The sequence below is a fragment of the Arthrobotrys flagrans genome (genome assembly GCF_004000055.1).
Source record: "Arthrobotrys flagrans strain CBS H-5679 chromosome Unknown unitig_1, whole genome shotgun sequence".
Classification (NCBI taxonomy): Eukaryota; Fungi; Ascomycota; class Orbiliomycetes; order Orbiliales; family Orbiliaceae; genus Arthrobotrys; species Arthrobotrys flagrans.
This window is the reverse complement of record NW_027137556.1, coordinates 5,012,056-5,040,027: the sequence shown is the minus strand read 5'-3', so window position 1 is coordinate 5,040,027 and position 27,972 is coordinate 5,012,056. Positions and strand designations below refer to the sequence as shown.

The window sequence follows — 27,972 nt, the reverse complement described above, 5'->3', positions numbered from 1 at the left end:
TATGCTATTTTACTATTCTCTGTCGGTACTGGAGAAAAAAAAAAGATACATTTTTTTGAAACCCAAATCCCGCCGCGGCCAAATATTTATCCAGGTCCGGACGGGAGTAAATTATCCCAGAAAAGAACGCTATAATGTCATTAAGCAGCTTGAAATGCTGCATTGGTATTACAAGGCTTAAAGCGGCTGTTTGTACTCGCCGCTGTAGATAGGATCGTTCATTTAGTGATCGTATCCAGCTCCAACCTGCCATCGCTGGCTGTTTTGGCCTTGTTGGTTATTATAGCCCCCTCCTCCGCCGTAGCTGGGAAATTCACCGAAGCCCTGAGGCGTTCTTGTCGGGCTGGGTGCTCCTCGCTGTGCTCCTCCGGCTGATAGGAAAGGCCGATCGGCTTGTTGTTGGTATGGGCTTGGGCTGTGGTATCTCTTCTCGTAGTCGCCATCACCGTGGGTGCTACCCGCGTACTGAGAGTTAGAGTAGTGAGATGGGGCTTGGGACACCGGAAGTGGGACACCGGCGGCACCGTACTCTCCGGATCTTCCACCGGCACTGGAGTCGTCCTCATCGAGATCTCTGGTGGACTTGTGGTCACCGCGAGCGGTAGCACCAAGCGCATCGAGTTCGGTGGATCCGACCATTTCAGGGTTGGACTTGATGAAGGAAGCACGGTCGTCACGCATTGGCTGGTAGCGGGTATCTGGGTTCTTGGAAACCAAGGCGTAGATGGTGGCGACAAGGACCAAAATCAAAAGAACAAGGGCGAAGATGGCGTTCATGACAAAGAAGACAACTCCCAAGACACCGCGGGCGAGAGCCTATGATATAATTAGCGGGATTCAAGGGATGATTTAAAACGCATTTACTTACTGGTTCCTTAAAGATTCCGGAGAAGATCATCAAGAAGATAGAGTTGACGAAGTTGATGACGCAGATGGAGATGTTGAAGACATTGACCTTGCGATCCATCCATGGTCGGAAGTAAGCAACGGCGACAAGGTAAACGCCTTCGACAAGGACGAGAGCGATGCTCTGAACGGTCCCCTTGGACTGGGCGAAGGCAATGAAGATGCCCTTGACGAAGATGTATCCAAGCATTGGGATGATCCAGTAGTAGCAAGAACCCTTGAACTGCACATAGAGGAAACCCCATCGATTGAGAGAAGCTGGGTCGGAGTAAAGAATCACGACTGGGCTCTTGTGCATGTTGATGGAGTGCTGAGCGAGGCGGATGACCTTGTAAGAGGCCCAAGAAAGAAGGGCGAGGGTGACGAGGAAGAAAACAACGGCGAGAACAACGGCAGCTGGGGAGTCACGGACGGTCAATTCCCACAAACAGAGGATGGTCAGCTGAGGGAAGCCAATGAGAACAATGCGGTAGAGAATTCCCTTGAGGACAATCTTCCACCCCTTCCTGAACTCAGCGAACTTGGATCCCTTTGCGAGGTTGAGTTTCTTGACGCAGAGCTCAAGACCAAACTTAAATCCGACAACGATCAAGACAACGAGGACGACGAAAGCGACAAAGAATCCAAGGCCAGTCATGAAGACATTTGTTTGTTCAATTCTGGAAAGGAAGGCGACACGCGAGATACCAGTGACATCAATGAATTCACCTTGGCTGTAAGTTCCCTGGTCACCGCTGCGCTTGACGATAATGTTCTTGACGGCTTCGACGGCAGTCACAGCACGCTTACTGAGTTCAATTCCACGCTTCATGATTTGAACGTTGACTCTGTCGAGGTTCTGGAACAAAAGATCTGGCTTACCACCGGTGGCTTGGATGTACCAGTGGAGGACGTTCTGCATGAAACCGACACGGATGACACCCATACTCCAAACGAAATTCTGGGTCCAAGATCGGACAACTGGTGGAAGTTTGACGGCGACCATGGCACAGATGGCCTGCGACTGGAAGTATCCGAAAAGGGAGAGAGCATTGGCAGCAACATGGGCAGCGGTGTTGGAGTGACCCAATCCAGAGGTGATGGCAGAGGCTGCAAGACCGGATCCGGCAATAACAGCGGTGACCCAGCTAACAGCGTTCTGATGAACAGTCTGGCCGTTAGAAAGCTCAGCCTCGAGACAAGCGACCGGCCTCATGTCTTCAGCAAGATCGATGGTGATTCTGGCAAGACCATCGATATCCGGGATTGTGAAAGCAACACCTGTGGTATAAATTTAGCAACAAAGTCGTCATCAGAAAATAGTATTTCTTAAGCCTTACCGGGAACAGAGCTGACGAAGCTGCTGGCATTGATGGCAGATGGAGGCAAGGTAACTGGACCAGCTCTCATGGGGCACAAACTAGCGAACTTTTCGGCACAAGGATCGATCTTCTTTGTGTAAGCGGTGTAGCCGTAGACGATGATTTCCATGACAATGTAGACATTTCCTTCAATAGATGATGTACCATCAAAACTGTACTGCAGTGTCGAATTGTTCGGGGTGTACAAGACATCGAACTGAGAGACTGTGAACTGGGAGTTTTCCATACAGGCTGACAGCGACGAAGATCCAATCATCTTCTCCTTCGGGAGAGCGCCTGCACTGCCTGTGATGAGGGAGACGAAGGATAGGATGCTGAACAGTCGCATGAGCGAGGACTGCCGCCTCGCAGGCGGAGAAAAGTATGTGGTCATGGTCGAAGAGATATTAAAATCAGTAGAAAAGGTTGCTGAAGGTCGTCAATGTGAATATGCTAGGTCGTGAGAATGTCGGAGGAGGAAGCTAAGGTTGACGTGTGACAGTGGTTATGATGTATGTGATGGTGTTCCAACCCCTTTATTTTCCAAGCGATTGTTGAGCGTCGACGGTCGGAGAAGAAATGCCAACGAAAGACGACTGGTAGCTGTAAACCCACCCAAACATTAATACCGACCTCCCGCTTAGATTAAAAATTATGACAGGACTTCTTTTTTTAAAAAAAAATGTGTTTTTACTGAGAGCAAATAGACATCGACAGTCGAGCGAGTGAAGTGGAGAGGATATATGACCGGGTGATGATGATGATGCCAAAATAAGAGAGACCAAGTACTCACAGGTAACCGTCAAATGATCCACCGGCTGCAACCAAAAACAGGGAAAACGAGGACGAACAGACCAAAGTGGGCTAACGAGTGAAGCCCCACGAAATATCCAAAATAACAAAGAAAAACTAAAGAAATAAAATATAGAAATATTGAGGCTGTCGACACTGTCGGGAGTATTAGTGGTCGAAATAATAATCAACAGCGAAGAACGAGCGAACGAACGGGGTTTTGTCGAAAAAGGAGAGAAGGAAGGAACGAACAGGAAAGAGAAACGGAACTGGCGAGAGGAAGGAGAACACCGGGCAGGTTAAGAAGGGGCTGAAAAGGAGCCAGGAACGAGTGAGATAAAATTGGCTAGCCCCAATACTACCTCATGCTGCTTCGTCTTCGTCGAAAAGGTTGAAATCCTAGCTTTCAAAAGGGGCAATGCACGTCAAAGAACGATAACCCTGCCTTAACCACATCAGCCTGGTGCATGCTGTGCTACACCGTAATTTTTTTTTTCCTCTCTGGCAGCGATGGCATTGCCCACGTCCCACGGAAAACTATGATGCAGTCTATGCATTCTCCTGATCTTGGTGATAGTCCTCCTGATCTTGGTACCTGATATTCATCCCCTCGGCCTCCCTCGGCCTCCCTTAGCAGGGGATATTCATTGGATATTGATTGACCTTCACCGGCTAAGGGGGGGCCGAAGCTTCTTGACCTCCCTCCCCAAGCACCATAAGCATCTTGGGTTTCTCGATATCGGGATGCTGGACCACCCTCGTCCCGAGCTTACGTACAGCTCAATCTCTCATTGACCCCCAGGGTTGCAATATCAAGATCTCTCTTAATTTCCGTTCTGGCGAACCGAAGGGAAAGGCAGCTTCCTCAAACACGTCCGCTGGCGGCCACGAAGTCTCGAACCGCACATCTCACATTTTTGAAACTACCCACAGCCCAGCGAGGGTTTCCTTCTCTTTGTTTCTTTTCTTCTGCAAGCGGTCTTAGCCGTCCTTATTGGGTGGGTCGAAGGTAACCCAAGTACCAAGCTGGGCTGTGCAACTTCCTTGATCCAGATGCCCTCATTGGCGCGTAAAATGCCTGGCTTGGCTGCGAAGAATGTCGGGTTGGAGTGCAACCGTACCTGCATTTCTATGAATAGGCTCAGCTAAAAGGGTTTTTTATACGGTTTTTTCCCGAAAAGACAAAGTGAAAGGACTCGATTACCGCAAACAGAAATGTAAATACTTTTTTGAGAGAATTAAAATTTTGACAAAAAAATGACCACCTGTCGATGTCACGGGCTTGGGCTTGTGGTTTTGCAATTTTGAACAGTCCACGAGATTAAGAGTTAGAGGTTCAATCCTAGAATGTGCCTATCAAACCAAGGCATGCGATGCAAATTAAAGTGGAGGTATGCACAGCCGTCTATCAAACGAAACAAGTGCGCTTATACCGACCCGACAGCGGGAGGAGAGCGTTATCCGGGGTACTCCTAGTGCTGTTACGAATCGATGCAGGGTGCTTTGGCGATGGGCTATTTGAAGATGCATCTTGTGTCGCAGATCTAACAAGATGTGTTGGATAAAGTTTGTGTTTGCCGATATTTCCTTTTCAGGACTAGTGCTATGGATATCATCTTTTGCGCCAACCGAAACTTTTTTTTCTTCCAACTTTTTTCGCGATACCTTCATATCGACCTTGCAATTATATCTTCACCATGTCGTCCACCGAAATCGAAAGAGCTAGCAAGAAGCGCAAGAGAAAGCACGGTGGTAGCAAGAACAAGGATGCGACCGAAGTCTCCGAAGCTGCCACCGCCCCAGAACCTACCGTTGAAGCTGTCGCCAGCAAGAAAGATAAGAAGTCGAAGAAGCAATCCAATGGCGTGGAGGAAAAGCCTAAGAAATCCAAAAAATCCAAGGATGTGCCGGTAGAGGAGCCGAAGGAAGAGGAAGAGGATGAGGATGAGGATGAAGAGAAGGAGGAACCAGAAGAGGGATGGGAAGATGAAGACGATAACGAAGAAAACCCAGAAGCAATGGACATCGACAATGAAGATGCCGACGAGGAGGAGGACAACCGTGACAATGTCCAACTAGAAGATCTCCCTGACAGCCTTGCCAATGCGAACCTCAGCCTACCAAATCTCGAAGGAACAGAAAGCATGCTATTCAAGGATGTCAAACTGAGCGAGAATACCCAGAAGGCGATCACGGAGATGGGATTCACAACCATGACAGAAGTGCAGGCTAAAACTATACCGCCTTTACTGGCCGGGCGAGACGTTTTGGGTGCAGCGAAGACAGGGAGCGGAAAAACCTTGGCCTTCTTGATCCCAGCGGTGGAGATGCTAAGCTCTCTACGATTCAAGCCTCGTAATGGAACAGGTGTAGTCGTTGTCGTATGTTCATTTCGTAATACTCGTTTTCAAGCTATAGCTAACGACTTGTAGTCTCCTACTCGTGAACTTGCCCTCCAGATATTCCACGTCGCCCGCGAACTCACAAAACATCACTCTCAAACCTGCGGCATCGTAATCGGTGGCGCCAATCGCCGCGCTGAAGCTGAGAAACTCTCCAAGGGCATCAATCTTCTCATTGCCACCCCCGGTCGACTTCTCGACCACCTCCAAAACACACAGGGCTTTGTGTTCAAAAACCTGAAGGCCCTCGTTATTGATGAAGCAGACCGAATCTTGGAAGTCGGGTTCGAAGACGAAATGAGACAGATTATCAAGATTTTACCAAAGGAGGACAGGCAGAGTATGTTGTTTTCTGCGACACAAACGACGAAGGTCGAAGATTTGGCAAGGATATCGTTACGCCCTGGGCCGCTCTATATCAATGTCGACCACAGGAAGGAACATTCCACAGTCGAGGGTCTCGAGCAGGGGTATGTAATTTGCGAGGCGGACAAGCGATTTCTCCTGCTCTTCTCATTCTTGAAGAGGAACATGAAAAAGAAGGTCATTGTCTTCTTTTCCTCGTGCAATTCGGTCAAATACTATGCCGAGCTACTAAACTACATTGACCTCCCCGTCCTTGACCTCCATGGCAACCAAAAACAACAAAAGCGAACCAATACTTTCTTCGAGTTCTGTAACGCAAAGCAGGGTACACTGATCGCTACCAACGTCGCTTCCCGAGGCCTCGATATCCCCGCTGTTGACTGGATTGTGCAATTCGACCCACCGGATGATTCAACCGAATATATCCACCGCGTGGGCCGAACAGCCCGTGGCGTAAATGGCAAAGGAAGAAGTTTGATGTTTTTACTGCCCACCGAAGTCGGGTTTTTGAAGATATTAAAGGAAAAGAGGATCCCCGTCGTTGAGTTCGAGTTCCCAGCGAGCAAGATTGTGAACGTGCAGAGCCAGTTGGAAAAGCTAATCGGTCAGAACTATTATCTCAACAAGGTATAAAAACCCTGCGTAGATACCCCCAGTCTTGTTCTCTAGAGTCGAGCTAATATGTGGTATGAAATAGTCTGCGAAAGATGGCTATAGGTCATATCTCCACGCCTACGCCTCACACAGTCTGCGAAGCATCTTTGATGTCAACAAATTAGACCTTGTCAAAGTGGCCAAAAGTTTCGGATTCCCTACACCACCAAGAGTGGATATCCAACTTGGAGCAAGTATGGCGAAGGATCGTAATAAGGTTGTGGCACGGCGGAGTTATGGATCACAGCCCGGGAGGAAGATGAAGGGGTGGAAGAGGAAGAGAGGGGATGATGAGTAGGGTATATTAGAGGTTGGGGTGTAGGATAGATGGGGATTTTAGGTGGACTCGGAGTATCATCCAGTGTATATAGCATCATATACAATTTCATTTTAGTACCGTAACCCACTATCGGCTACAGCGCCCGTAGCACGCACTGTTGGCTCCCGGTTCTGCATCACCATCGTCCCCATAAGCTTAATACCGGACGGGAACTTTGATAGAGGGCGATGGGTAGGTGGAGTCCAGTTTGCAGGATCGTAACCACTTAACCAAATATACAACGGTTGGACAGCCAATTCTAAACGACGATTTCCAACGACGGATACCTCGGTACTAAGATATCTATTAATAATTCGGGTGGGCTGCGCAGGAGACAATACTTTACGTAGATTTCAACAATACTCTATCAAAATGCAACACTCGTAATCTATGCGGACATGGTGTCATTACACGTCAGCCAAATTGAAACGACGGGACGCAAGACATTATCAGAGCTAAGCCGGACCGTTGACTCGCGGTTCTAGGTGGCAGGAGAGGGTAGCAAGTTGGACATATAGCGATATACATTCATTTTTGGTGGCCCGGCCCCCGTTTTGGAACTAGGATATAGCGATATATGTAAGGAGAAGATAGAGTGTCTTTAAGGCTATAAAGTACATGAAAAGATCAACATTAACAACAATTGGAAAGATATGTTCGCAAGTACCGAGAGAATGGGGACTCGAAGCTAGGATGCTTATTATTTCCTTATAGCTCGTAGCTTGGGTAGCTTATTCGCTAGTACTTGTTAATAGCTAGGTAGTAACGGCATCCAAGGGCGACAGGGAATACACTCTTGGAGCAGTTTTCAAAGACGGGGGTATATTGGCAGTGTATTCCTTTATGCGTTTAACTTAAGCAACTAAGATGTTGAATATATGCCCAGAAGATCATAAATTGATTGGTAGGAGGGAGGGTTTATTTGCGAGACTAGGAAGGAGGCGGTCCGTCTAATTTACATTACAGTAGCATCGATACGAACCACTGCTTCCTTGTGATTGAACCGGATTCCGGGATTAAATTCAAGTGCATTGACAAAACCTCTCCGGATTGTTGCGCCAATCTAGGAGGGATGGATTTCTATAACTTTGAAGTCATTTAGGCCGTTAGGCCGGCGGCTGCTGCCATGTTGGATCTCCGAAATCCAACATTTTGTTGTGTTGAACATCCGTTTAGGGGTACTGCAAAGCAGAAAGGGCAGCTGGAGACCTGGAATTGTAAAGGAGTAGAAATAATTTCCAAAAGAATTTAATATCAAATAGACTAAGGACGGTTCAAACTTGCCCACAGCATTGTATTGTTATATTCTGTTTTGCGAGGCAAAGTTCAAATCGTTTTGAGAAAAAATGTAAATACATATAGAACGAGCGAGAGAAAATAGCAGGATAGTTATACAACTACACACTCGAAGGCAATATATCCTTGCTCCCGGAAATTCATGAATTAAGAACAAACTACAGGGGGATATCCGCGCGGGGGGTATGGTAACTTCGAAAATTAGCACATCCCTCATCGTGTTTGTTTATAAGACCAAGCCCCTCAAACTTCTTGCTGAAAAGCATCGGGAGGAATGCCATCTTGAGGAAGGTCGGCATCATCGCTTGGAAGGCTCGTGTCCTCCCCCAAACCAGTATCCCGCTTCACGGAGCCTCCAAAGGAGCCTGAGCCACCCCCTCCGAACGGATTGTGATATCCGAATAACCCCCAACCCGCGGAAGATCCTTCCCAAGGATCATGTTCTTCCGATTCGTCAGCGGTAGTTGCATCTGGGCCGTAAAGCGGGTATGGTGCAATATTTGGGTCGTCAGCGATTACCGGACCCGGGCGCGTTTCATGAGTTCCCCGATCCGGAACGTCCGATAGCTGCAGAAGTTCTTCTATACTAAGGAACTCTGCATTCGGGTCGAGAAGGAGATTTCTGAATGCGTCAAACCCGGCTCCATTGTCAACCGGTGGGTTTTCGACGACCGGTGGGTTTTCGATAACTGGCGGCCTTTCAATCGTCGAGACAAGCGACAGACTGGCTCTTACTACACAAATACAAGCTATCAAAAATAACAATTCTTGTTAGAGTGGGGTTTCTGTTATTATAACGCTAGCACCAACCTCAACCTGCAATCCAGAAAACAAACCGGCCTTCATTTACGTAGATGTTGAAGAGTATTCCGTAAATTGTGGACCGATGGTTTAGCACATCCTAGACGGCAAGGTTTACGCTGTTATACCAGCAGGTATTTCCTTTCGTTCTTACAAGCTTACCATAAACCCGCTTACACAGTTCAGGCTTACATCGCCTATCCGCGGCTATCCCGCCTCCGAGGGGGCTTATTATCGTTCCGTCGTCCGCACAACGGCAGCCGCGGATGCAATTCGTCCGATGCCATTGAAGCTTCGCACGCTCGAGCCCCTTCTGAGCGGGTGTGAGAATGCTCCAATGAATGGGCTTGTAGTACTGTTCAAGGCCTCTGCTATCAACTGGCCGCGAACCATCTAAAAGACCGTCGAGCGATGGACAGGATACCACGATGCGCGTGGCGATTGTAGAGGCGGACTCGCCAGAGGTATCGGCGCGTGGATCAAGGCTTTTCAGGGAGGGGGCAGTCGGTGGGGCAGCCAAATTTGGGGAATCGGAAAGCTCCTCGGGAGCCTCTCGGTTCGTTATCGATGAGCCCTCCGTAGAAGTTTTGTTTACGGTCGGTTCTATGATTGGAACCAATATCGATTGGCAGTATTTTGGCGTTATGAGCAAGCAGAATAGACCCGTAGACAGCATGTGCGGTCTTGAGAGTAAAGCCATTTCGCATGGCGATTAACGGTCCTCGTTTGTACTGTTAGGGTGGAGCTAGAAATTTGCGGTCCCGAGAAGAAATAAGAGCATCTGACCGGTCCGATCGAAGGATATTTCAAGTCTCTGATACAACATCCCTATGTTCCGGCCAGATCTGGGACGGCGTTTGCATTGATATAAATATAATCGAGACGTACATTGCATTGCATGCAATTACAACATGTGGCACTTCATGATTTTGTAAATTTTGGAGATTTATGGGAAGGGAATGAGGACAGAACCTACTAACACGCATACGTACGGAAATCTAGCCCCGATGTCCAGGACCCAACTTGATATGAAACGCCGTTGCATTTAAACGTTGGCGACGAGCAATCCCTTCGTGCGTATGTCGAAATGCATATATATAGAGCCAGCCGTCGCAGGAGACGAAATGATTTCATGCAGCAATTGTAACAACTCCTGACGAAAGAGCCTTATAATCCGTACGGCAAATTTCCGTCACTATTTTAAGGCACAATTTTATCTCCCAGCGCTGAACACGGCATCGAAGACGTCCTGTTAATTGCAACAACGCGAATAAATGTTGGATTTGCAGCCTCAGCACCAGGCGGCCTCCGACACAGGCTGTCTGGGCACGAGACAAAACTGACCTTGATCGGGCTGCACAACTTCTGGGATCTCAGGCAGTACTCAATTACATTATATCGTACACGTTTAGATCTACTAGTAGTAACGCTACTTGGTTGCCCCGTCGCCATACTCCTCAACCGTGTAGTTGGGTACCTTTCGCATACTCGAGTACTTGAAAGGTAACACGTATGCGCTGACCAGACCAGTCTAATATTTGAAACCTCATCGAATATATCAGTCCTGTGTAGAATATATCTTCTATTGTTCTCACGGTTACGTTGATATCATATTAAGACAGAGACAGAGTATTCAAAATTAAGATATTTCGGAGCATGTTTACAATGAACCAGAAAACTCGGGGAAAACCCCGTATGAACATCAACATCCAAGTAGCAATTCCACTTAGCCAGCAGCCTCCCCTTCTTGAACTTCATCGGTATATACACCACCGCCATCGCTACCGTCCCGGGCAGGACTAACCCCCGTCACCACATTATCGCCACCCCGCTTAGCAATCCCACCTCTGGAACTCCCACCAAGATCCTTCAAAAAATCCAACCCCAGGTCCAAAAATACTCTCAATAGGCGGTAAATCCTCAAAATAATTCAGCTGCCATCCCTCCCCTCCCTCACCGCTAGTACCCCCGTCATCGGGACCATAAAACGGAAGACCCTCGTTATCTTCAGCATTAACGTCGACTTCGACACCAAAATCTGGGGTGAATCCCACATGTTCCCCACCAGGTGCCGCACGCCATCGGTAACCCATGTTGAAACCTTGAATGAATGTTGGCTGGTATCCTGTCCAGAGCTCTTTGGTAATCCTCTCGTGATGCGCCAGGGATGGAGGGGGTGGGTTGGTCTAGAGTTGCTGTATAGATGTAGCCTTTAAAAAAAAGAGATAAGAATCATGCTTAGCGGAAAGTTCCTTCGCATCCTCGTTATTTTTCAAAAAGTTAGGTAACCAGAGGGGAGAGTAATATATATACCCCAAAGCGAAGCACACTCGATCGCGAAAAGTTCGCTATGAAGAGGTTTAAGAATATAAATATAACCTGCCCATAATCGCCGGGCCATCATAGCCAATTTCCTTTATATTCTGACCACACCAACGAAGAATAGACGATATAAATAATATACACTAAAAGAAAGGAAAGAAGGAAGAAAACGACATCCGTATACCCAACGCCGCCCCATCTGATATAACCTCAGCCCCAGCAGGAGCTCTTAGCCAGTTACGCCACCCGTAAATGCCAGGTATACCTATCGACGTTAAAAGGTATCGATCGCAACGAAATCCAAACCCGAACGGACCGACATGACTTTCCCTCCTATCTATAAACTATTTTAAGGTTTATTGCGCAGCGTGGGAAAGAAGGTGTTGGCATGTCTCTTTTTGTTCGACCGTGGGTGAAGCATTCCTTTTGCGATCTCAAGAAATCGATGCTTGATATCTACCTTTGAGTCGCAACGTTGGAGATCTTAACAGTGTAAGGTTGGTATATAACTTTGCCAAAATACAACATTCTACAGTGTTGGCCATGCCGTTCCAACAATCGCTTACGATTGCTTATTATAACTCAACCTTTATTTATTTGATCTTTCTTATATCCGCATTGCCAATCTACTTGTATGCTTAGTCTCCCATCTAACCGCCTATTCTCAAATATATATATATAGTTTTATATATATATTCTTTTTTCTTTTTTCAAAAAAAATTCAAATATGCAAAGTAGTAATGTTATGTTGGGTACAAAAAGCACCGACGGAACATCCTCTATTCATATCCTTCCCCTGTTTTTTATTTTTAAAAATTTCTTTCTTCAAACCGATGATTTGGGGTATCTGACGCATCAAAAAGCCATAACATATGAACGACACCAAGACGTATGCAACTGAACCCATCACAATGATACTTTTATAGGGAAAAACAAAAAAGATAAATGCATCAGGAAATAATAACAGTAACCTCGAAAAAGAGAAGAAGAGGGAAACAATGATGATGCGGAACGGTAATTATCTTTGTCTTTATCATAAAAAAACAAAGTGAACAAGTTAGTCTAACACTCGGTGTGAGATAATCAAAAAGGTAACAGTAACAGTCGGGACCATTGCACAGTGATGTAATGTTGGTACAGGAAAGGAAAAGGCAATGGTGATAATAGTCTGTTGCAGTTTCATCGTGCAGATGCGCATGGCTGGCTATTCTGCAGAAAAGAGTTATTCGGAGATCAAACAGGATCCCGGGGGAGGGGTAGAAAAGATACACAAACGAAAAGGACATTGAACCCGAGATACAGAACACCCTTGAAAACGGAGAAATAAAAACACTTATTAGCAAAGAAAAGTAGAAAGAAAAAAAAAACATGTAATGTGAACAAAAAAAACGAAAGTTAGATGAATCCTCTCGGTACCAGACAGCAAGAGAGAATATCTCTAACAAACAAATCGAGCCATTTGCCTCGCCTTGTTCTCCTTGCGAACCGCCTTCGCAGCATTACAAGCCTTCATCTTGACGGCTTTACGTTGCTTCCTATTCGACTCCTAGTCGTAAGGAGCGAGCATGCGGTCGACTCTACCGCTGGTCTTCTTGTGGTTGGTCGGAGCGGCGTCCATGATGAGCGGCAAGCTCTGGAAGATGACGGGGTTTTCCTGCCAGTGAACGAGGATCCCACCGCCGAGGAAGCGACGGAGGGCGTTCCAGCGGATGAGTTTCCACCAGGTGTTTAATTTGACGATACCCTTTCGGCCGACCTTGACCTCAAGACGACTCCCTTGTTCGCGACCTTCGAAGTCCAAAGCACGGGAATAGTTAGGTCCGTGGAGAGGATAATTGACGGTGTGGAGGACGTTGGCAAAGGTGGAGTGTTGGGTGCGGCGGTTCTTCTTGGAAACACTCTTGGTTGAGGATTTCGAGAGGTTTGTGAGGATTTGGGTGAGATGGGATTGGTTGCGGTAGACGGTGTATTTTTGAATCGGAGGACGGGTGTCTTCGGCAGGCGTGATGACGAAGCGACTGTGGAAATCGTCATCGACGCCGTGGTCGTCTTCGCTGTCTTCGTCTTCGCTGCTAGGCTCGCGGTAAGCCTTCTCGATCATCAAGGCGATGACCTCGCCGGACGCGACTTGGACTTCGATCTCGGTTGACTCGAGTTGATCGACGAAGGCCTCGGCGGAACGATCGGTGATGTCCTCGGCGTCATCGAGAGAAGTGAGGAGCAGACCCCACTCCTCGATGGCCGCCGCGACGGTGGCTCCGTCGTCACCGGCTCCGATGATGTGTCCGTCGTTCTCGACGATCTCATGGAAGAAATCCATGACCGTTTCGATGTCTTCGGTGGAGACATCTGTGAAGAAGGCCAAGGCGCCGAGGGCGTGGATGGCGGCTGTCTTGACGACCAAGGAGTCGTGGTCCGTGATAAGACGCTGGAGAGGAGTGTTGAATTCGCCGAATGTGGTGCAGTCCACATCGGTGATGAGGGTGAGGACCAACGCTGTATCGAACGGTCAGTTGTATATTTCTCGAGTTCATGGTGGTAAGATACAACCTACCTTGGCAAGCTAGGGTGGTTTCCTTATCCGTCTTCCCGGCTTTGATGCTCTTCGAAAGAGCATCGATGATGCTGGTGGTCTTTCCCTGAAGCTCACCGCTGGTGAACTTGGACTGCAAGAGACGATTATAGGCCAAAAGCGCCTCTTCCAAGCCACCGGTCGCCAACTTCTTCCTCATATCCTTATCGGTGATACGAACGATACGATCACCCAACTCTTCCTGCCAGCTACTCGTCTGAGGGACATCCTCAAGATTACGTAGCTCATCACCGAGGGAACCAAAACTATAAAGGGGGTCATCATCATCATCATCAGCTTCGAGTCCAAGACCCTGGATTTCCGGTGGGATGGAGGGTACAGCAACGTACCTCCAGACGGATCCGTCACTATCGTAACCGCCTTCGTCGTCGGTTCCGTGTCTGGATGCAGCGGTGGAATTTGCCTTCGAGCCGGCTTTTGAGGTCGATTTCGAGCCGGCTTTGGAGAGGGAAGAACGTTTGGAGGGGGTTTTGCCGCCTCCGAGGGCTCTGCGTCGGAGGTCGGACATTGCGAACGGAGCTAAATGGAAAGGTATCGACGGTCAGGTGGTGAATTGGTAAGTTAAGCAGCCAGAGCTGGTTTGATGTTGATGGTTAAGAATTGGGAAGGTAGCGGTCGAGTGTGTTGTCTTCGTTGCAGATGGTTAGTGTTCTGCAAAGGGTTGGGACTATTCGGTGGCTGTTATCGTAACAGCGAGGGGTGCGATGGAAGAAAGAAGAGGAAGAGGGGGAGAAGAGGAAGGAGAGCTCGGGTGCAGAGGAGGGTCTTATAGCTGGGTGCATAAGTTGGTGCGCCAGCGATCGATATTTTATTCCCCCTTCGATCGTCGAAGAAAAATCAAAGACCGTCGGAGCTGCAGCGAACCGTACCTCGATTCGGGTCTTCCCTTGCCGGTTTCAAGATTCCAGACGGAGAGCAGAGTAGAAAATAGAATAATCGATGATGGGTAACCGTGGATTAATTATCTTGTCGAGGGAAGTATGGGAGGGTGGATGCAGGTCGGGTTATAAGGTTAGGTTCCCCGGGGAAAGAGAACTACGTCACAGCGATGCACCGCACCGAACTGGCTGGATATCGAATGGTCTGATCTTGCACTCGATTCCCGAGGGGCGAGAACCATTCCCCTCATCTAACTACTAAAGTATCGTCTGATCAAGAGAAAGAGAAAAAGACTCGGAAGTTCTTCATAAATATCGCAAGAACGATCCTAATTTTTTTTTTCGCAGTTGGAGCCAATGAGCTCAAGTGCGCAGACGGGAAAGATGAATCATAAATATCTGCCAGCTGAGTGGGCTGTTTGCCCGCTATCGCCCCCACCTTTCCTTGCCTCCAACTGGCGGGGCAGCAATACGATAGCGCTGAACGCTGCTGCAGCACACCCTCCTGCATTCCGACCAATCATCCTCCTACGGATTCAGATCTTGCTCCAGCAGCGCGAGCATGTGAAACACCAGATCTGACTCGACATGAAGTTTATGAATCGAGGAGAATTTGATAGATACGTGGAAAAATATTTGTAATTTTGCGAAAAGAGCAAAGGCGAATTCATCATATCGAAACGGGGATATCTCCATCACGTCAAATCAAGGCTAAATATGCCGAAAGAAAAAAAGAAAAAAAAATGCACCACGAAGGCTTACAAGAAAGCCTCGAAACGACGTGAACAACCGTGAAACAGATTCGTAGCAAACGATTATCTACAATCTAAACCCATGCGATGTACTAACGGTCACGCCTTCTCGAGATAATTCGCCGGCACCATCTTCTTCACTCCATTTTTCTCAACCTCCGCCCACCCGCTCCCATCGTCATCAGCGATCAGTACAAACTTGTCACCTTCCGCCATATCAAACTCATCTTCCGTACGGGCTTTGTAATCATAAATAGCATGGACGTGTACCAATTTCTTCGCCCCGCGCTTCGGAGCGACGGCCGGTCCTTTTTTTTTCCCGCCTATCATGGATTCTCGCCGCGAATCAACCGTTGACGTCGGCGATGAAACAGCCTTCGCGGAGGAAGAAGATCCCAAGGTTTCAATATAAGTCGTCGGAACGAGACCTGTTACCGTGCCGTTCTTGACTTTTGTCCATCCGCCGTCTGGAAAATTTGCGTTAGGAAAATTTGTCCGTCGATCTGCCGCCTGACTCGGGTGACTCACCATCTGGCTGGATTACGATCACTTCCTTTCCTTCTCCTACCGAAATTTCCCCATCTCCGCCTGCGGTGTACGAGTAGAGCATCTTAGCCTTCGGACCGTCCGGTACGGCTTCCTCCGCCGGAAGTTCGGCGATATACGCTGCGGGCGGAGGAGCGAGCACCCTTCGAGCTGGTGGTTTCGACGAACCGGCACTAGGAGCCGTCGATGTAGCAGCTGTAGAAGCAGTAGCCGTGCTCTTCACCGTTCCCGATCTCTCCACGGTTGCCGTGGAATTCGTCGAAACGGACGTGACAGTATTCGACCTGTTGACCCCAACGGAGCTACCGTTGGATGCGGGCAGTTCGCTCAATCTGTCCACGCTAACGCTCCCTCTGTTCTGCCGCACATCCTTCAAAGCCTTCTTTGCGGTTTTGTCCAGCGGACCGGGGCAGTTCGCGGCGACCCGCATTTCGCATTTTGCGTGGCAATTAAATCCGCAATCTTTGCAGGTCATCCCTTTGGCCGATAGGCCCCATATCTTTTCGTGGCAGAGATCGCAGGAGGTGGGGATTTTGAAGGAAGCGGATTTGAATTTGTGGGAGTGTGCGTTTTTGTCGATATCTTGCTTGCGGTTAGCTTGCGAGATATCATGTGTACGGGAGGTCACTCTTACCTCCGCACGCCTGCCGTACGGTATCGACTTCTGTTTCCAATGCCACCCTCTTGGAATTCACAGCCGCTAGTTCTTCCTGGCCGTTGAGGAGATTCTACAATACCGTCAGTACGGACCTAGCAAGATGGTACTATGGATAAAGATCAGGCATACCCTCAAGATATCCATTTCCTCGACCGTCGTTCTCCCTCCTTGGGACTCCGATGAACCCCTGGCCTTTTCCCGCTTCGCCTGCATGGACTCGACATCCTTCCGCCGTTTCTCAACCTCCGTACGATAAGATATCAACCCGGTCTGGCTCTTCGCAATCTTGTTCTGCAGCCACACTCTCGCTGCCTCGTCGACCACAATATCGTCCGTATCGTGCCATATCGGACTGGGCTCGAAGAAGAAATCCGGTGGCTCTCGCCACCCGTCCTGCGGCTGGTTGTGTGCGATAAACATGAGCGAGTCGAGATGTGGTAGGTTACGTTCGATTTCCGCGTGCATCTTCTTCATATGGTCCGAGCATCGGATCAAGGCGTTGGATTCCATGTTGCAGGACAACTTCCATACGGTATTCATCGCCTGAACCCTTGTTTCGTTCAAATCCTGCAGCGAGCTGAGCACATCCGGGATGTCCGTGTGGTAGTATTTTTCCTTGATCGCATTGGTGACGTTGAGGGTGATAAGGTAGGTATTCTTGACATTGTGCATTTCGGCCATTTGGGCGTCGTAGCTCTTTTGGGCCTTCGGTCTTCCGTGATCGAATGACTTTTCGACCTTCACCCGTTTGCCTTCCAGTTCTTTACAAGTGGCATCGTAGGCGGCCTTTGTTTTTCGAAGCTCGGAGTATTGTGCGTCTCTGTCGGTGAGCAGACGCTTCTCGAACTTCTCGTGTTGGATACGGAATGTTTCGTAGCGAGTATTAAGGACCTTCAGAGTATCCGCACACTTCGTGACCATCTCCGTAGCAAGTTTATCGTGTTCCTGGGAGACTATTTCGGTGGTTGTAATTAAAGAGTTCCACGTTGTCATCGAAGCACTTTCCAAGCTACCGGGTGTCATCAGGGGACTATCACCGACGCTCAAGGAAGCGGTCTTTTTGGATTTCTTTTCGAAGAAACGTTTGGCGAGGAGAGCGAGCTTTGTGGAGTATTCCTTTTCGATTACGGATCTTTCGCGGTAGAATTCTTCGACGTCTGCGATCCAGGCGATGCCGTTGGATACCTAGGGGTTGGTCAGTCTTAGGGAGTAATATCGTCGCAGGATGAGGGCAAGAGGTCATTACCCAAGTATTGACGGGCTTGAAGGCATCCTAGAGGTAGTTCGTGGGGTGTCAGAGAGGGAGAAGTTGCGTTAGAGTCTATGATGATGACGGTGTGGAGATGGGCGACGAACCTTCAGCTCTGCCCCGAAGTTGGGGGGAGCTTCATCTGCCATTTCGGGCGATGGAGGAACAAATGGTGACTGCAAATCGCTTTATATCTCTATCCGGGAAGATAAAATGCTGGAAAGTACGGTCGAACGATGCTGTGCGATGAGGAAGAATAATATAATGGAATGGGGGACAAAGATGCAGTTGGGATGTCAGGGTCAATATGGGGTTTCAGGCATCGGGTACGCTGCGAACCGACATTGATCTAAACCAGTACCTGCCCACATACATCGAACGGATAAATTAAATACGACCGGACATAATCCCGCATGAGGCATATACCGAGTATTTATACTCAATCCCCAGGAATAGTCTAGCAGAGGCGGTGGAATTCAACTGTCATTGATACTCTGTCTGTAAATACAAATGCGATGCCAAATGACGGCTTGGATGAGCTATTCGATTACGAACGGCAGGTGGGCTTAGCTGGCCGGTATCACCAATGAGAGGGTACCCCACCACACCCGACCTGAGATAACAAAGAAACCTTTGATGGAATACAGAAACACCAACCTGTCCATGCCCGTGACATGTACGGTGCAGGGTCCTGCGATGTAAAAGACGGGTGCCTGCGGGAATATCTCGTGGCCATGAGCATGCGGCTTAACTCCAGTGTTTCCGGCTAACAGCGACCGGTTGTGTACCGCGGGGTATCGAACGGAATCTCTCGTGCGAGAAATTCAGACAAGCACTTATCGATAGCGCAGCCATTTTAATATAAAATACTGGGATCGAGTATCGAGTTCCAACATTCGGTCTATAAGTTTATAGTTAGCAGCGATGGATGAGGTTAATTCTTCTGTTCTGCAGATGCTCAGGCTGCTGAGCTGGATGCTAGCTAAAAACAAGGATCCAAAGGGCAAGGCTATTCGTTCTGAATCAATAATCGCTTCACCCGCATTCGCACCCTCAACATTCCCCCCAGCTCGTTAGCATCAACAGCATCACCATCAGCCCCATCACGCACCAGCCCTCCACAGCACTTTGGATCCGGTTGCAAATAAATACATACATCCTCTCGGAAGCTCTTTTCCTTCCATCTTCTTCTTCTCTTCTGTATCGTCCTCTCGGAATCGAAGGAGAGAGAAGAACCCATACTTGGTATTCTCCGTCACCACCTGGAGAGAACAACCTCACGGTCATCGAATCCGTCAGTTCCCCATCGAATCCACTCCAACCTCATCACAACCGAACCGCTGACCGTTGGCACCAGAGCCTACATCCGATCTCTCCCGTTCCTCCCGTCGTACGACCTTTTCCCGACCAAACCTTTCGCCTCAAGCGCGTCCTGTGATTCAGTATGGCTGAATCCAGCAACAGCAAGACTTCGTGGGCGGACGACGTTGAACAAGAGGAAGAAGCCGCCGCCAATATGTCGAAACAAGCTCCCCAGCCGGTCGCCGAAGAGCAATCTCAGCAGAAGCATGACAACCTCGTCGAGAACGAGCATGATGTCAACGTCACGCTCGCCGATTTACAGGCTGACCCGAACAGTCCCCTCTATTCTATCAAAGAGTTTACCGAGCTCGGATTGTAAGTCATCTTGGCCATCGATCCCGTCCTTGTTGATGTAGAATTATCTAATATGGTGTCCGTAGGAAGGATGAACTGTTGAAGGGTCTGGCCCTCATGCGATTCAGCCGTCCGTCCAAGATCCAGGAGCGCGCCCTGCCCCTCATCCTGAACAATGACACCAACCTGATCGGACAATCCCAATCCGGTACCGGCAAGACGGCCGCCTTCGTTCTTTCCATGTTGACCAAAATCGACATCACCAAAAATGTCCCCCAAGCGCTTTGTCTTGCCCCCTCCCGTGAGCTCGCCCGACAGATCTTGGCCGTTGTCGACAACATGGGAAGCTTCCTCCAAGTCAAGACCCAATTCGCCGTCCCTCTCGCCGTCGAACGTGGGAAGATAATAGAAGCCCAGATCGTCGTCGGAACCCCAGGAACGGTCCTCGACTGTATTAAGCGTAGAGTTCTCCCGGTTAAGGATCTGAAGATGCTCTGCCTTGATGAGGCCGACAACATGTTGGACCAGCAAGGTCTCGGTGACCAATGTTTCCGTGTCAAATCGTAAAGTATCCACCTCGAATCCGATGGTGTAAACTCACACTAATCTGCCGCGATACCAGATTCTTGCCGAAGACCAACGTCCAAGTCTTGCTCTTTTCCGCCACGTTCCCTCAAAAAGTTATCGAATACGCCGAGAAGTTTGCTCCCAATGCCAACAAGCTTACCTTGAAGCAAGAGGAACTCACCGTCGAGGGGATCAAGCAGTTCTACATGGACTGCTCCAACGACGATGAAAAATACGATGCTATTCTCAAACTCTACGAACTCATGACTATCGGGCAATCCGTCATTTTCGTCAGAGTAAGAAACCCACCGCACGAGTAACACCTGCGTGGAACCCGCTAACATTGCACACCAGAAACGTGAGAATGCCAACGAACTCCATCGCCGCATGACCGAGGATGGGCACGCCGTTTCCTCTTTGCACGGTGCTTTCGACGGTAACCAACGTGACAAAATCATCGACGACTTTCGTTTCGGACGTTCCAAGGTTCTCATCACCACTAACGTCATCGCCCGTGGTATCGATATCGCCTCCGTCTCCCTCGTCGTCAACTACGATCTTCCAACCCTCGCCGACGGCCGTACTCCGGATTTCGAGACATACCTTCACAGGATCGGTCGTACGGGACGTTTCGGACGCGTCGGTGCCAGTTTCAGCTTCGTCCAGGATCAGCTCAGTTGGCAGCAGATGGATGCCATCCAGCGTCATTTTAACTGCCAGATGACCAGGATCGATATCAAGTCGGATGCTGCAAGTGCCTCGATCCTATTCTCCCATGGTTTTGATAAAAAGTAACATGCTAATTCCGGTTCGATTCATAGGCCCGCAAGCAAATCAAAGCTATCATGAAATCCAGCAAGCCGAGCGAGCAGTTCATGGGAGTCGGTTCGGGGAACTAGTAGATTCCTCGTGTTCCTGGCTTTTTGTAACGGCCGTTCGGACTATTTTTTTTCTTATCAAAACCACATTTTCCTTTTTCTTTTGTTTTTTCATGGCGGGTGGTATTTCCTAGCACTTCTCCTCTTAAGTTTCTTTTTGATATCCCTCACGCATTTTGATATTACCCGTCCGTTCGGGGAACGAAGGATGAATACCTTTCCGTTCCTCTTGAACTTCACCAATGAATGAAATCGTTGAAGCCGAGAGACGGAGATGACACTACATACATGTTACGATTCTATTCCGGGTTCACTCTCCTGTATCTACCGAATAGAAATTCTCCTTTTGAATTTCCACACATGTTGGAAATCAACAAAAAGATGGCAATGGAAATGCGTTGCTACCGCCTCATAACTCTCTCCTGGTGTCAAGCGCATCTTGCTTGCCAGACCGCTTGCTTCTATAAAAGTGCGATTGACGCTCTAGATTTTATCTTGCGAAATATGTATGACGGACGACACCAATCCGGGAAAGCTCAAAGCCAATCCTCGGCTTCAACTTTCCGAGCTCCCGGAGGAGGAAAAATACGCCGGTCTCGTTGTTTCGTTTCGTTGAGGGATCCGAGGCCGATCCGGTAGTCTGACCGAGCAGCCCGCAGGCCTGTGACGTTATCGAACATGGGCCGGAGCGAGAGCTTGTCTAGACCGAATCGAGGGAGGGTTGTTCCATGCACGGCACGACATCGGTAAGCCTGTACGTTGCTCGCCGTGGCGTCTGGTGGAATTGGGATACTTTCTTTCTTTGCGTGGATCGGGCACATGATCGTGTGCCGGCCATGCGGATCTCTTGAAAATTAAACGGCCGTGCATGTGCTCCTCGGATTCAATTGGCATTCGAACCGGCCTTGAAGTTTTCGATCCAGCTGGTTCTTATCCGCTCGATGGATCAAACTAGCCTCGAAGTCCGGATTGAACCCGTATCTTGCGAGTCCTTACATGTACCCACCAGTACCGGGTACCTTCGACATGGATGTATGCATGTGCCGTCTGGTTAGCGTCGAGACTAGGTTGTGTATGGTACCAAAATACAACGACTCAACACCTCCCGACTACCATCGGGGGAACAACGACGGGAACTCGAAACCACCGTGGAGGCTAGTTTTAATCTCATCATTCTCGACGATACGGTCGTACCTGGGGGAGAGGGGTGCGGATAAGGTTGTTTATCGATCGCACACGGGGATAAAGTCATTGGCGGTTACCGATGCGCATGGCCGATATAACGAGACCGGCCGGAATGCGGCAAGCCACGAGCGCACATGGGAATAGCTGTGAGTTTAGGGCAGCTACCTGGTGATATCCTATCGAATGGATATCGTGATGCTCACTTGGTTCGTTCGGCTCAATCGGTCAAACAGGTCCTCGTATATATAAATATAGAGGCCTTTGGCAAATTCCCAGTCGGCATACGCATCCCTCGATCTAAAAAAACCAAGTCCGATCGACATGCCTCGAAAATAAACATGATGTAGATAATTTACAACAATCTACTTTGGGACTACCGAGGTCGGTTACTGGGAGATCTGGGAGGAGGTTTCGGAAAGGGCGAGGAGGGTGGATGGGAGGAGGAGTATCAGGATATTATAGTAGACGTATTGCTGTGCAACGAAGCCCAATTTAAGATCAACTTTTGTCTAACAGTTAGCCCAGAAGACGGAATATTTCCCTCTACGGGGCTTCTTACCCAAGTATTTTCCGGTTTATTAAGGATACTCGAGTACTTCTTAAGTATCTATGATAAAGCTATCCAAACGTCCATCGCTCGAGATGGCTCGATGAATTTACGAAGCCAAAAAATCCCACAAAACCTTTGGCGCCAATGTGTTGTAGCCGGTGCAACGCAATTGGCTACGGGGCTTATGAGTCTTAGAATGACTGTCGCAGGTCCGACACACAGATCTTCAGGCTACAAATGAAGCGAAACATGTCCCGTAAAAGACAGTGTGCCGGTAGAATGGGCTTGTATTGTTTTTCGGGCTTGTATTCGAATCGGTACGGTATGTCCAGAGGTAGGAATAACAAGGCGGGCAGCGGGTACAGGCCGGAGCAGCACAGTAATACGATATGCAACAAGTCCTCGCTTATTAAGAACGGAAGTATCTCCTCTAATCTCTCTTTCCCTCTTCAACTTCACCTCAACTTCCATCCACTATCGAACTGCCACTGTATCAAAAAAAAAAAAGAGACATCTGCCATCTCCGGAAGAGATCGCAGCGTTTACGTTCGAATGACCGAGGAGATCCAGTCCGGCTAAAGAGAGTGCGTAAGTCCCAGCGTTTTGATGATTCTTATACCTTATTCCAGGCCGAATCCTTCCAGCCTTCGGAGGTGGTTTGTCCCAATTACGTTTGTCCTCGTCGCTTCCCCATCATTCAACTACATTGCCATCGTCATCCTTCACCGTCACCGCTGCATTTATACTGGACTTTGATTTGATATCGAAGCCTCCATCCGGGTCTTCGAATCTTACCACTGTCTTTATATACCCAATACTTTTTATCGTGGTCTCCACTCGGACAACACCGGGTGTTCCACGAGTTGACCCGATCCGGTGCTTGGGACGGGTCATTATTCCCAGACGCCTGATTCAGTCCCGGTCAGTTAGTCGGTCGGTCATCGCCACTAACCCCGGAAACGAGACGAGGTACTGCTTGTGTATCAAGTACTCTTTTGCCAGTGGTGCTTCCTTTATGTATTCGTCAGCCTTCATTCCTACCCCGTCCCCTCTTTATATTCTGGAACGTGCCACATTCACATCCCTCTCCCTTGCCTATCCTCTTCACCTTCCTTCGAATCCTCCCTCACCACCCTTCGTTTCTATATTCTAGGGCTCATTTTTTTCATTTTATTTTATTGGATTTGCTACAAGATAAAAGTTCTCTCATTTCCTATCATAAATTTCATCTTTTTAAAATTTATTTTACGACAGCCTTGTTACTCACATTTCGGACGGTTTATTAACCTTACCGTCCACGACCAGATATAACAATATGGCTACCCCGGGTTCTCAAATCCCACAGGCCGTCCCGACCCATGTTCCGGTGAACCCGGATACTCCCATCACCGTCAAAGTCTCGTACAACGGTGGTATCCGTCGATTCAAACTCCCTTTACGCGACCTGGGTCCGGCGGTCCTCCCCACCAAGGTATGACGCGCGGCCTCACGAACATACCGACGTTATGTGATCAAGACGTACTGACGAACATCCTAAACTTGTAGCTTCGGGCTGCTCTCGTCATTCCTGAAAACCAAGAAGTTCGGTTCGAACGATACAGTGATAGTGCTGCCTCGTTTGTCGTCTTGGACGCCGACAACTTGACCGTCTACAAGCAGTTGTACCGTGCTGCCAAGGCAAAGCTTAAGCTTCGCCTCAAGGCAACCATCATCGTCCCGGAGACTGGTAAGCCGCTTGGATATGTTCTGAGAAAACTCGTTGCTGTAGCGATTACTGATCGGGCCTTAGTCGAGAATACCATTGGATCCAACCCACCAGCATACACATCGCAGGCCACCCTCGCAGCTTTCGAACCAACCCCGACTCCGGCTCCGGTTGTTCCGCAACCGGTCGTTGAGAATGTCGTCGTTCCTGAAATCACCAAGGCCCCGGTCGAGCCGCAGCCCGAGCCCGTCGACTATACTCAGACGATCGCCGACCAGGTCTCAAGCTACTTTGCCGGGGATACTTTTGCACAACAACTCCAACAGCATCTCGAAGTCGAGTTGGACAAGCGTATGAAGGAGCTCTCGCTCAAGAACGTCGTTCCGGAACCTGTAAAGACTGAGTGCAAGATCGGTGCTTGCATCGAGCCGGAGGCCACCCCATTGTCGAAGTCGTTCTTGGTATACTGCAACAAGTGCCAGGGAACCATCAGTGGAGAACATTACCACTGCTCGATCTGTGACAAGGGTGATTACGACCTCTGCGCGACCTGCGTCGACAACGGAGTTCATTGTGAAGGCGATCACTGGCTCATCAAGCGTACCCTTGAGAAGGGCCGTATCGTCTCGAGCACGACGGAATACAACAAGCGCAAGCAGAGATCCAAGGCTCCTTCGCCACAACCGGAGCAGGAACAGCAGCAGCCACCACCACCGCCGCCGTTCAGGACACGCACTTGTAATTGCTGTATCGCGTCCCTCCCGGAGGATTGCTTCGTGACTTGCAACGTCTGCGAGGACTACGACATTTGCCTACCATGCCACATCGCCCAGAAGCATGGCCATCACCCAATGCATGGTTTCACACCAACTACCAAAGATACTCCCCTCGATGCCGTCGGAACCGCCTTGTTGGAGCCGGGCCGTGGCATCCGTCACCACGCTATCTGCGATGGATGCAACACTACCATCAACGGCGTTCGACACAAGTGCTTGGGTTGCCCGGATTGGGATTACTGCACTGCGTGCGCTAAGACAGCACCGGAGGCTCACCCTGGTCACAGATTCGTCAAGATCTACGAAGCGATTAACATTGCTCCCCAGTACGGACCTAAGACCATTCACACCGGCGTCCGCTGCGATGGCCCATTATGCCGAGGTAATATGATGTATATTTTGGGTGATCGTTACAAGTGCGCCATCTGCGATGACTTGGACTTCTGTGCCAACTGCGAGGCCTCGCCGCTCAATGATCATAACAAGACACACCCGCTCATCAAGATGAAGACTGCTCTCCAGGGCATCACCTGCTCGACTACCGAGGCTACTCCAGCCGGAGCAGAATACCTTCTCGGCGATGTTCGCAGCGTCGATCCCTCGATCCTTAGATCGACTACCAACGCTGCTACCCAGGTCCAGACTGTTGCTGACGTCGAGCCTTCGACAGAATACTTGGATGAGAAGAAGGTTCCGGTTGAACATTCCGAGCCGATTCCGGTTCCTGTCAAGGAGTCCGAGCCCTTGCAGGCCGAGTATCTCCGTGATGTGATTTCCGACGGCACCGTTTTCTCTTCCGGAACGAACTTTGAGCAAGTTTGGACCCTCACCAACACCGGTACCAGCGCATGGCCCGCAGGTGTCACCGTCCGCTTCGTCGGTGGTGACCACATGTTCCGTCACGGTAGCGAAGAGAGCTGCATTGCCACCGTCACTAACACCGCAGTCAACCCAGGGGAGACCGCCTCTTTCGCTGTTGATCTGACCGCTCCGTTTACCTCCAACCGCCGTGTCATCTCTTATTGGAGACTCACCGCTCCCAACGGTTCTCGATTTGGACACAAGCTCTGGTGTGACATTGAAATCTTGAAGGAAGAGAAGAAGCAACTCGTCGACCTCTCCGAAACCATCAAGTACGACGACAAGCTTGACGAGAAGGTTGAAGATTCCGACTCCTCCGCATCATCCCAGATGATCTTCCCCAAGTTGGAGAAAGAGTCCCAGATCCTTGCCGTTGAGGAAGCCATCCCAACCGAAGTCGAGACCGAGACCGAGGCTGAGACCGATGCTACCCTTCTCGGTACTCAGAACCCAGCAGCCTCGCCAGCGTGGACCCTCACCCTTTCTGAGGAAGAAGGGCATACCAGCGATGGTGTTACCAGCGAGGATGATGTTGACAGCCTCATGCTCGACGATGACTACGAGGTTCTTGAAACCAGTGATGACGATGGATTGTATGTGTAATCGCATCCCCATTCTTCAAAGCTGATCAACCAAGGCTTACATGTATCTCTTCTGGTATCGATTTTAGCCGCCGTGTTATCTAAACGCGAAGGTCTTCTCTCCGATGCATGATTTAAAAAAAAGAAGTAAAAAAATTACAAAACTACAAAACAATGAAACATTATCGTTTACAAGTTTCTCGAACAGACTGGCATCGGAGCAACTGGGACAATTGACGGGATCGCATAACGGTGTTAAGAGGTGTTCTTCTCTCTGGAATCGGGAAATCCAACCGTGATACTACTGCTACTCTCCTACCTTTTAGCTACTCTTTTTTCCTCCCTCTTCGTGGTTTTTTTTTTTTTTGCTTTCTACCTAGCGGCTGGATAGGTTCTGGGTTCGCATTGTCGCTGGGATCGCAGGTTGTGTTTATCGGACCGGATGGTGGCTGGAAATTGTGTCTCTTCTTTTCCTTTATGGTCTATTTTCTTTCGTTTGTTCCCCCCCATGTAATACTACTCGTGTCACTCGTTCGGGCAAGAAAATGAATACGAGAGATATAAGATATGTCGAGACGGAGAGAGGGAGAGTAGGGATTCTTCTTTTTTGCGTGTATTTTTTTTTCTTTTCTATCTATTCTATCCTTTTGGAAGTAAATTACAGAAATCAGAATGGCTACTGGCTACTATTATTACCAACACCACTATCGCTATATAATGGCGTGCACGTGTGACTTGGTGCCTATTGGCCGTGCATACGAATCTCCGATTCGGGAGTATGCTGTAGGCGTGAGGTTTCGACGTCGGCTACCCGATGTGTACTTTGGAAGAGCAAGGATCCAGAGATGTTATGTAATGCATGTACCCCAGTACCCAGCATATCTTGCTTACTGAAAGAAGTACTTTGCATACATCATCATGTGTAAGTGCGTACAAATCAGAGAACGATCGATACGATCTAGGGAAAACTTCGGTGATAGTATAGCTGAGCAAACGGGAGATGAGTCTTCGCATTGACTCCTTCGCGGGCCTGTGCGTGGCCAGGTTTCAGGGAATCCCAAAGCTAAGCCTTGCGGCATACCTTGCAGCTTGCTTCTTCGTCTTGTCTTCTTTGAGTACAAGTAGTCGACTCTTTCGCCTTTTTTTTATTTATTTTTTTTATTTTCCTGTATTTCAAACTTCAATATAATATAATCTCGATATCTCCTGATATTATACTCCGTGGGGTTCGAACGGTGGTTGTTCGAATATATCAATTGGACAGCGAACGGAAGCTTCTGGACTGCTGCCTTGTTGTCGAGTCGCCACGAGTGATTGCCTCGTTTCCCTCCAACTCTGC

At 49.0% G+C, this 27,972-nt stretch overlaps 8 protein-coding genes across 8 annotated transcripts; 3 read left to right on the top strand and 5 right to left on the bottom strand.

Moving 5' to 3' along the window:
- Positions 1-222: 222 nt before the first annotated feature.
- On the bottom strand, positions 223-2,640 carry DFL_009487 (uncharacterized protein; the record flags this gene model as incomplete). Its single annotated transcript, XM_067639379.1, has 3 exons — positions 223-816; positions 869-2,166; positions 2,226-2,640. The coding sequence occupies 3 exons, from the start codon at positions 2,638-2,640 to the stop codon at positions 223-225; spliced, it is 2,307 nt and encodes a 768-aa protein (XP_067487175.1).
- Positions 2,641-4,735: 2,095 nt separating this feature from the next.
- DFL_009486 (uncharacterized protein) lies at positions 4,736-6,758 on the top strand (the record flags this gene model as incomplete). Its single annotated transcript, XM_067639378.1, has 3 exons — positions 4,736-5,419; positions 5,471-6,433; positions 6,504-6,758. 3 exons carry the CDS (start codon positions 4,736-4,738, stop codon positions 6,756-6,758), a joined length of 1,902 nt encoding a protein of 633 aa, XP_067487174.1.
- A 1,560-nt stretch (positions 6,759-8,318) lies between these two features.
- On the bottom strand, positions 8,319-9,576 carry DFL_009485 (uncharacterized protein; the record flags this gene model as incomplete). Its single annotated transcript, XM_067639377.1, has 2 exons — positions 8,319-8,809; positions 9,069-9,576. 2 exons carry the CDS (start codon positions 9,574-9,576, stop codon positions 8,319-8,321), a joined length of 999 nt encoding a protein of 332 aa, XP_067487173.1.
- A 1,026-nt stretch (positions 9,577-10,602) lies between these two features.
- DFL_009484 (uncharacterized protein) lies at positions 10,603-10,969 on the bottom strand (the record flags this gene model as incomplete). Its single annotated transcript, XM_067639376.1, has 2 exons — positions 10,603-10,675; positions 10,737-10,969. 2 exons carry the CDS (start codon positions 10,967-10,969, stop codon positions 10,603-10,605), a joined length of 306 nt encoding a protein of 101 aa, XP_067487172.1.
- A 1,775-nt stretch (positions 10,970-12,744) lies between these two features.
- On the bottom strand, positions 12,745-14,299 carry DFL_009483 (uncharacterized protein; the record flags this gene model as incomplete). Its single annotated transcript, XM_067639375.1, has 3 exons — positions 12,745-13,694; positions 13,753-14,036; positions 14,121-14,299. The coding sequence occupies 3 exons, from the start codon at positions 14,297-14,299 to the stop codon at positions 12,745-12,747; spliced, it is 1,413 nt and encodes a 470-aa protein (XP_067487171.1).
- A 1,221-nt stretch (positions 14,300-15,520) lies between these two features.
- Positions 15,521-18,023, bottom strand: DFL_009482 (uncharacterized protein; the record flags this gene model as incomplete). The annotated part of the gene is made up of 6 exons (XM_067639374.1): positions 15,521-15,888; positions 15,950-16,549; positions 16,602-16,695; positions 16,755-17,810; positions 17,872-17,898; positions 17,982-18,023. The coding sequence occupies 6 exons, from the start codon at positions 18,021-18,023 to the stop codon at positions 15,521-15,523; spliced, it is 2,187 nt and encodes a 728-aa protein (XP_067487170.1).
- A 1,295-nt stretch (positions 18,024-19,318) lies between these two features.
- DFL_009481 (uncharacterized protein) lies at positions 19,319-20,996 on the top strand (the record flags this gene model as incomplete). The annotated part of the gene is made up of 5 exons (XM_067639373.1): positions 19,319-19,551; positions 19,617-20,093; positions 20,153-20,393; positions 20,452-20,847; positions 20,919-20,996. The coding sequence occupies 5 exons, from the start codon at positions 19,319-19,321 to the stop codon at positions 20,994-20,996; spliced, it is 1,425 nt and encodes a 474-aa protein (XP_067487169.1).
- A 3,029-nt stretch (positions 20,997-24,025) lies between these two features.
- Positions 24,026-26,738, top strand: DFL_009480 (uncharacterized protein; the record flags this gene model as incomplete). Its single annotated transcript, XM_067639372.1, has 4 exons — positions 24,026-24,181; positions 24,256-24,436; positions 24,500-26,645; positions 26,723-26,738. 4 exons carry the CDS (start codon positions 24,026-24,028, stop codon positions 26,736-26,738), a joined length of 2,499 nt encoding a protein of 832 aa, XP_067487168.1.
- Positions 26,739-27,972: the final 1,234 nt, after the last annotated feature.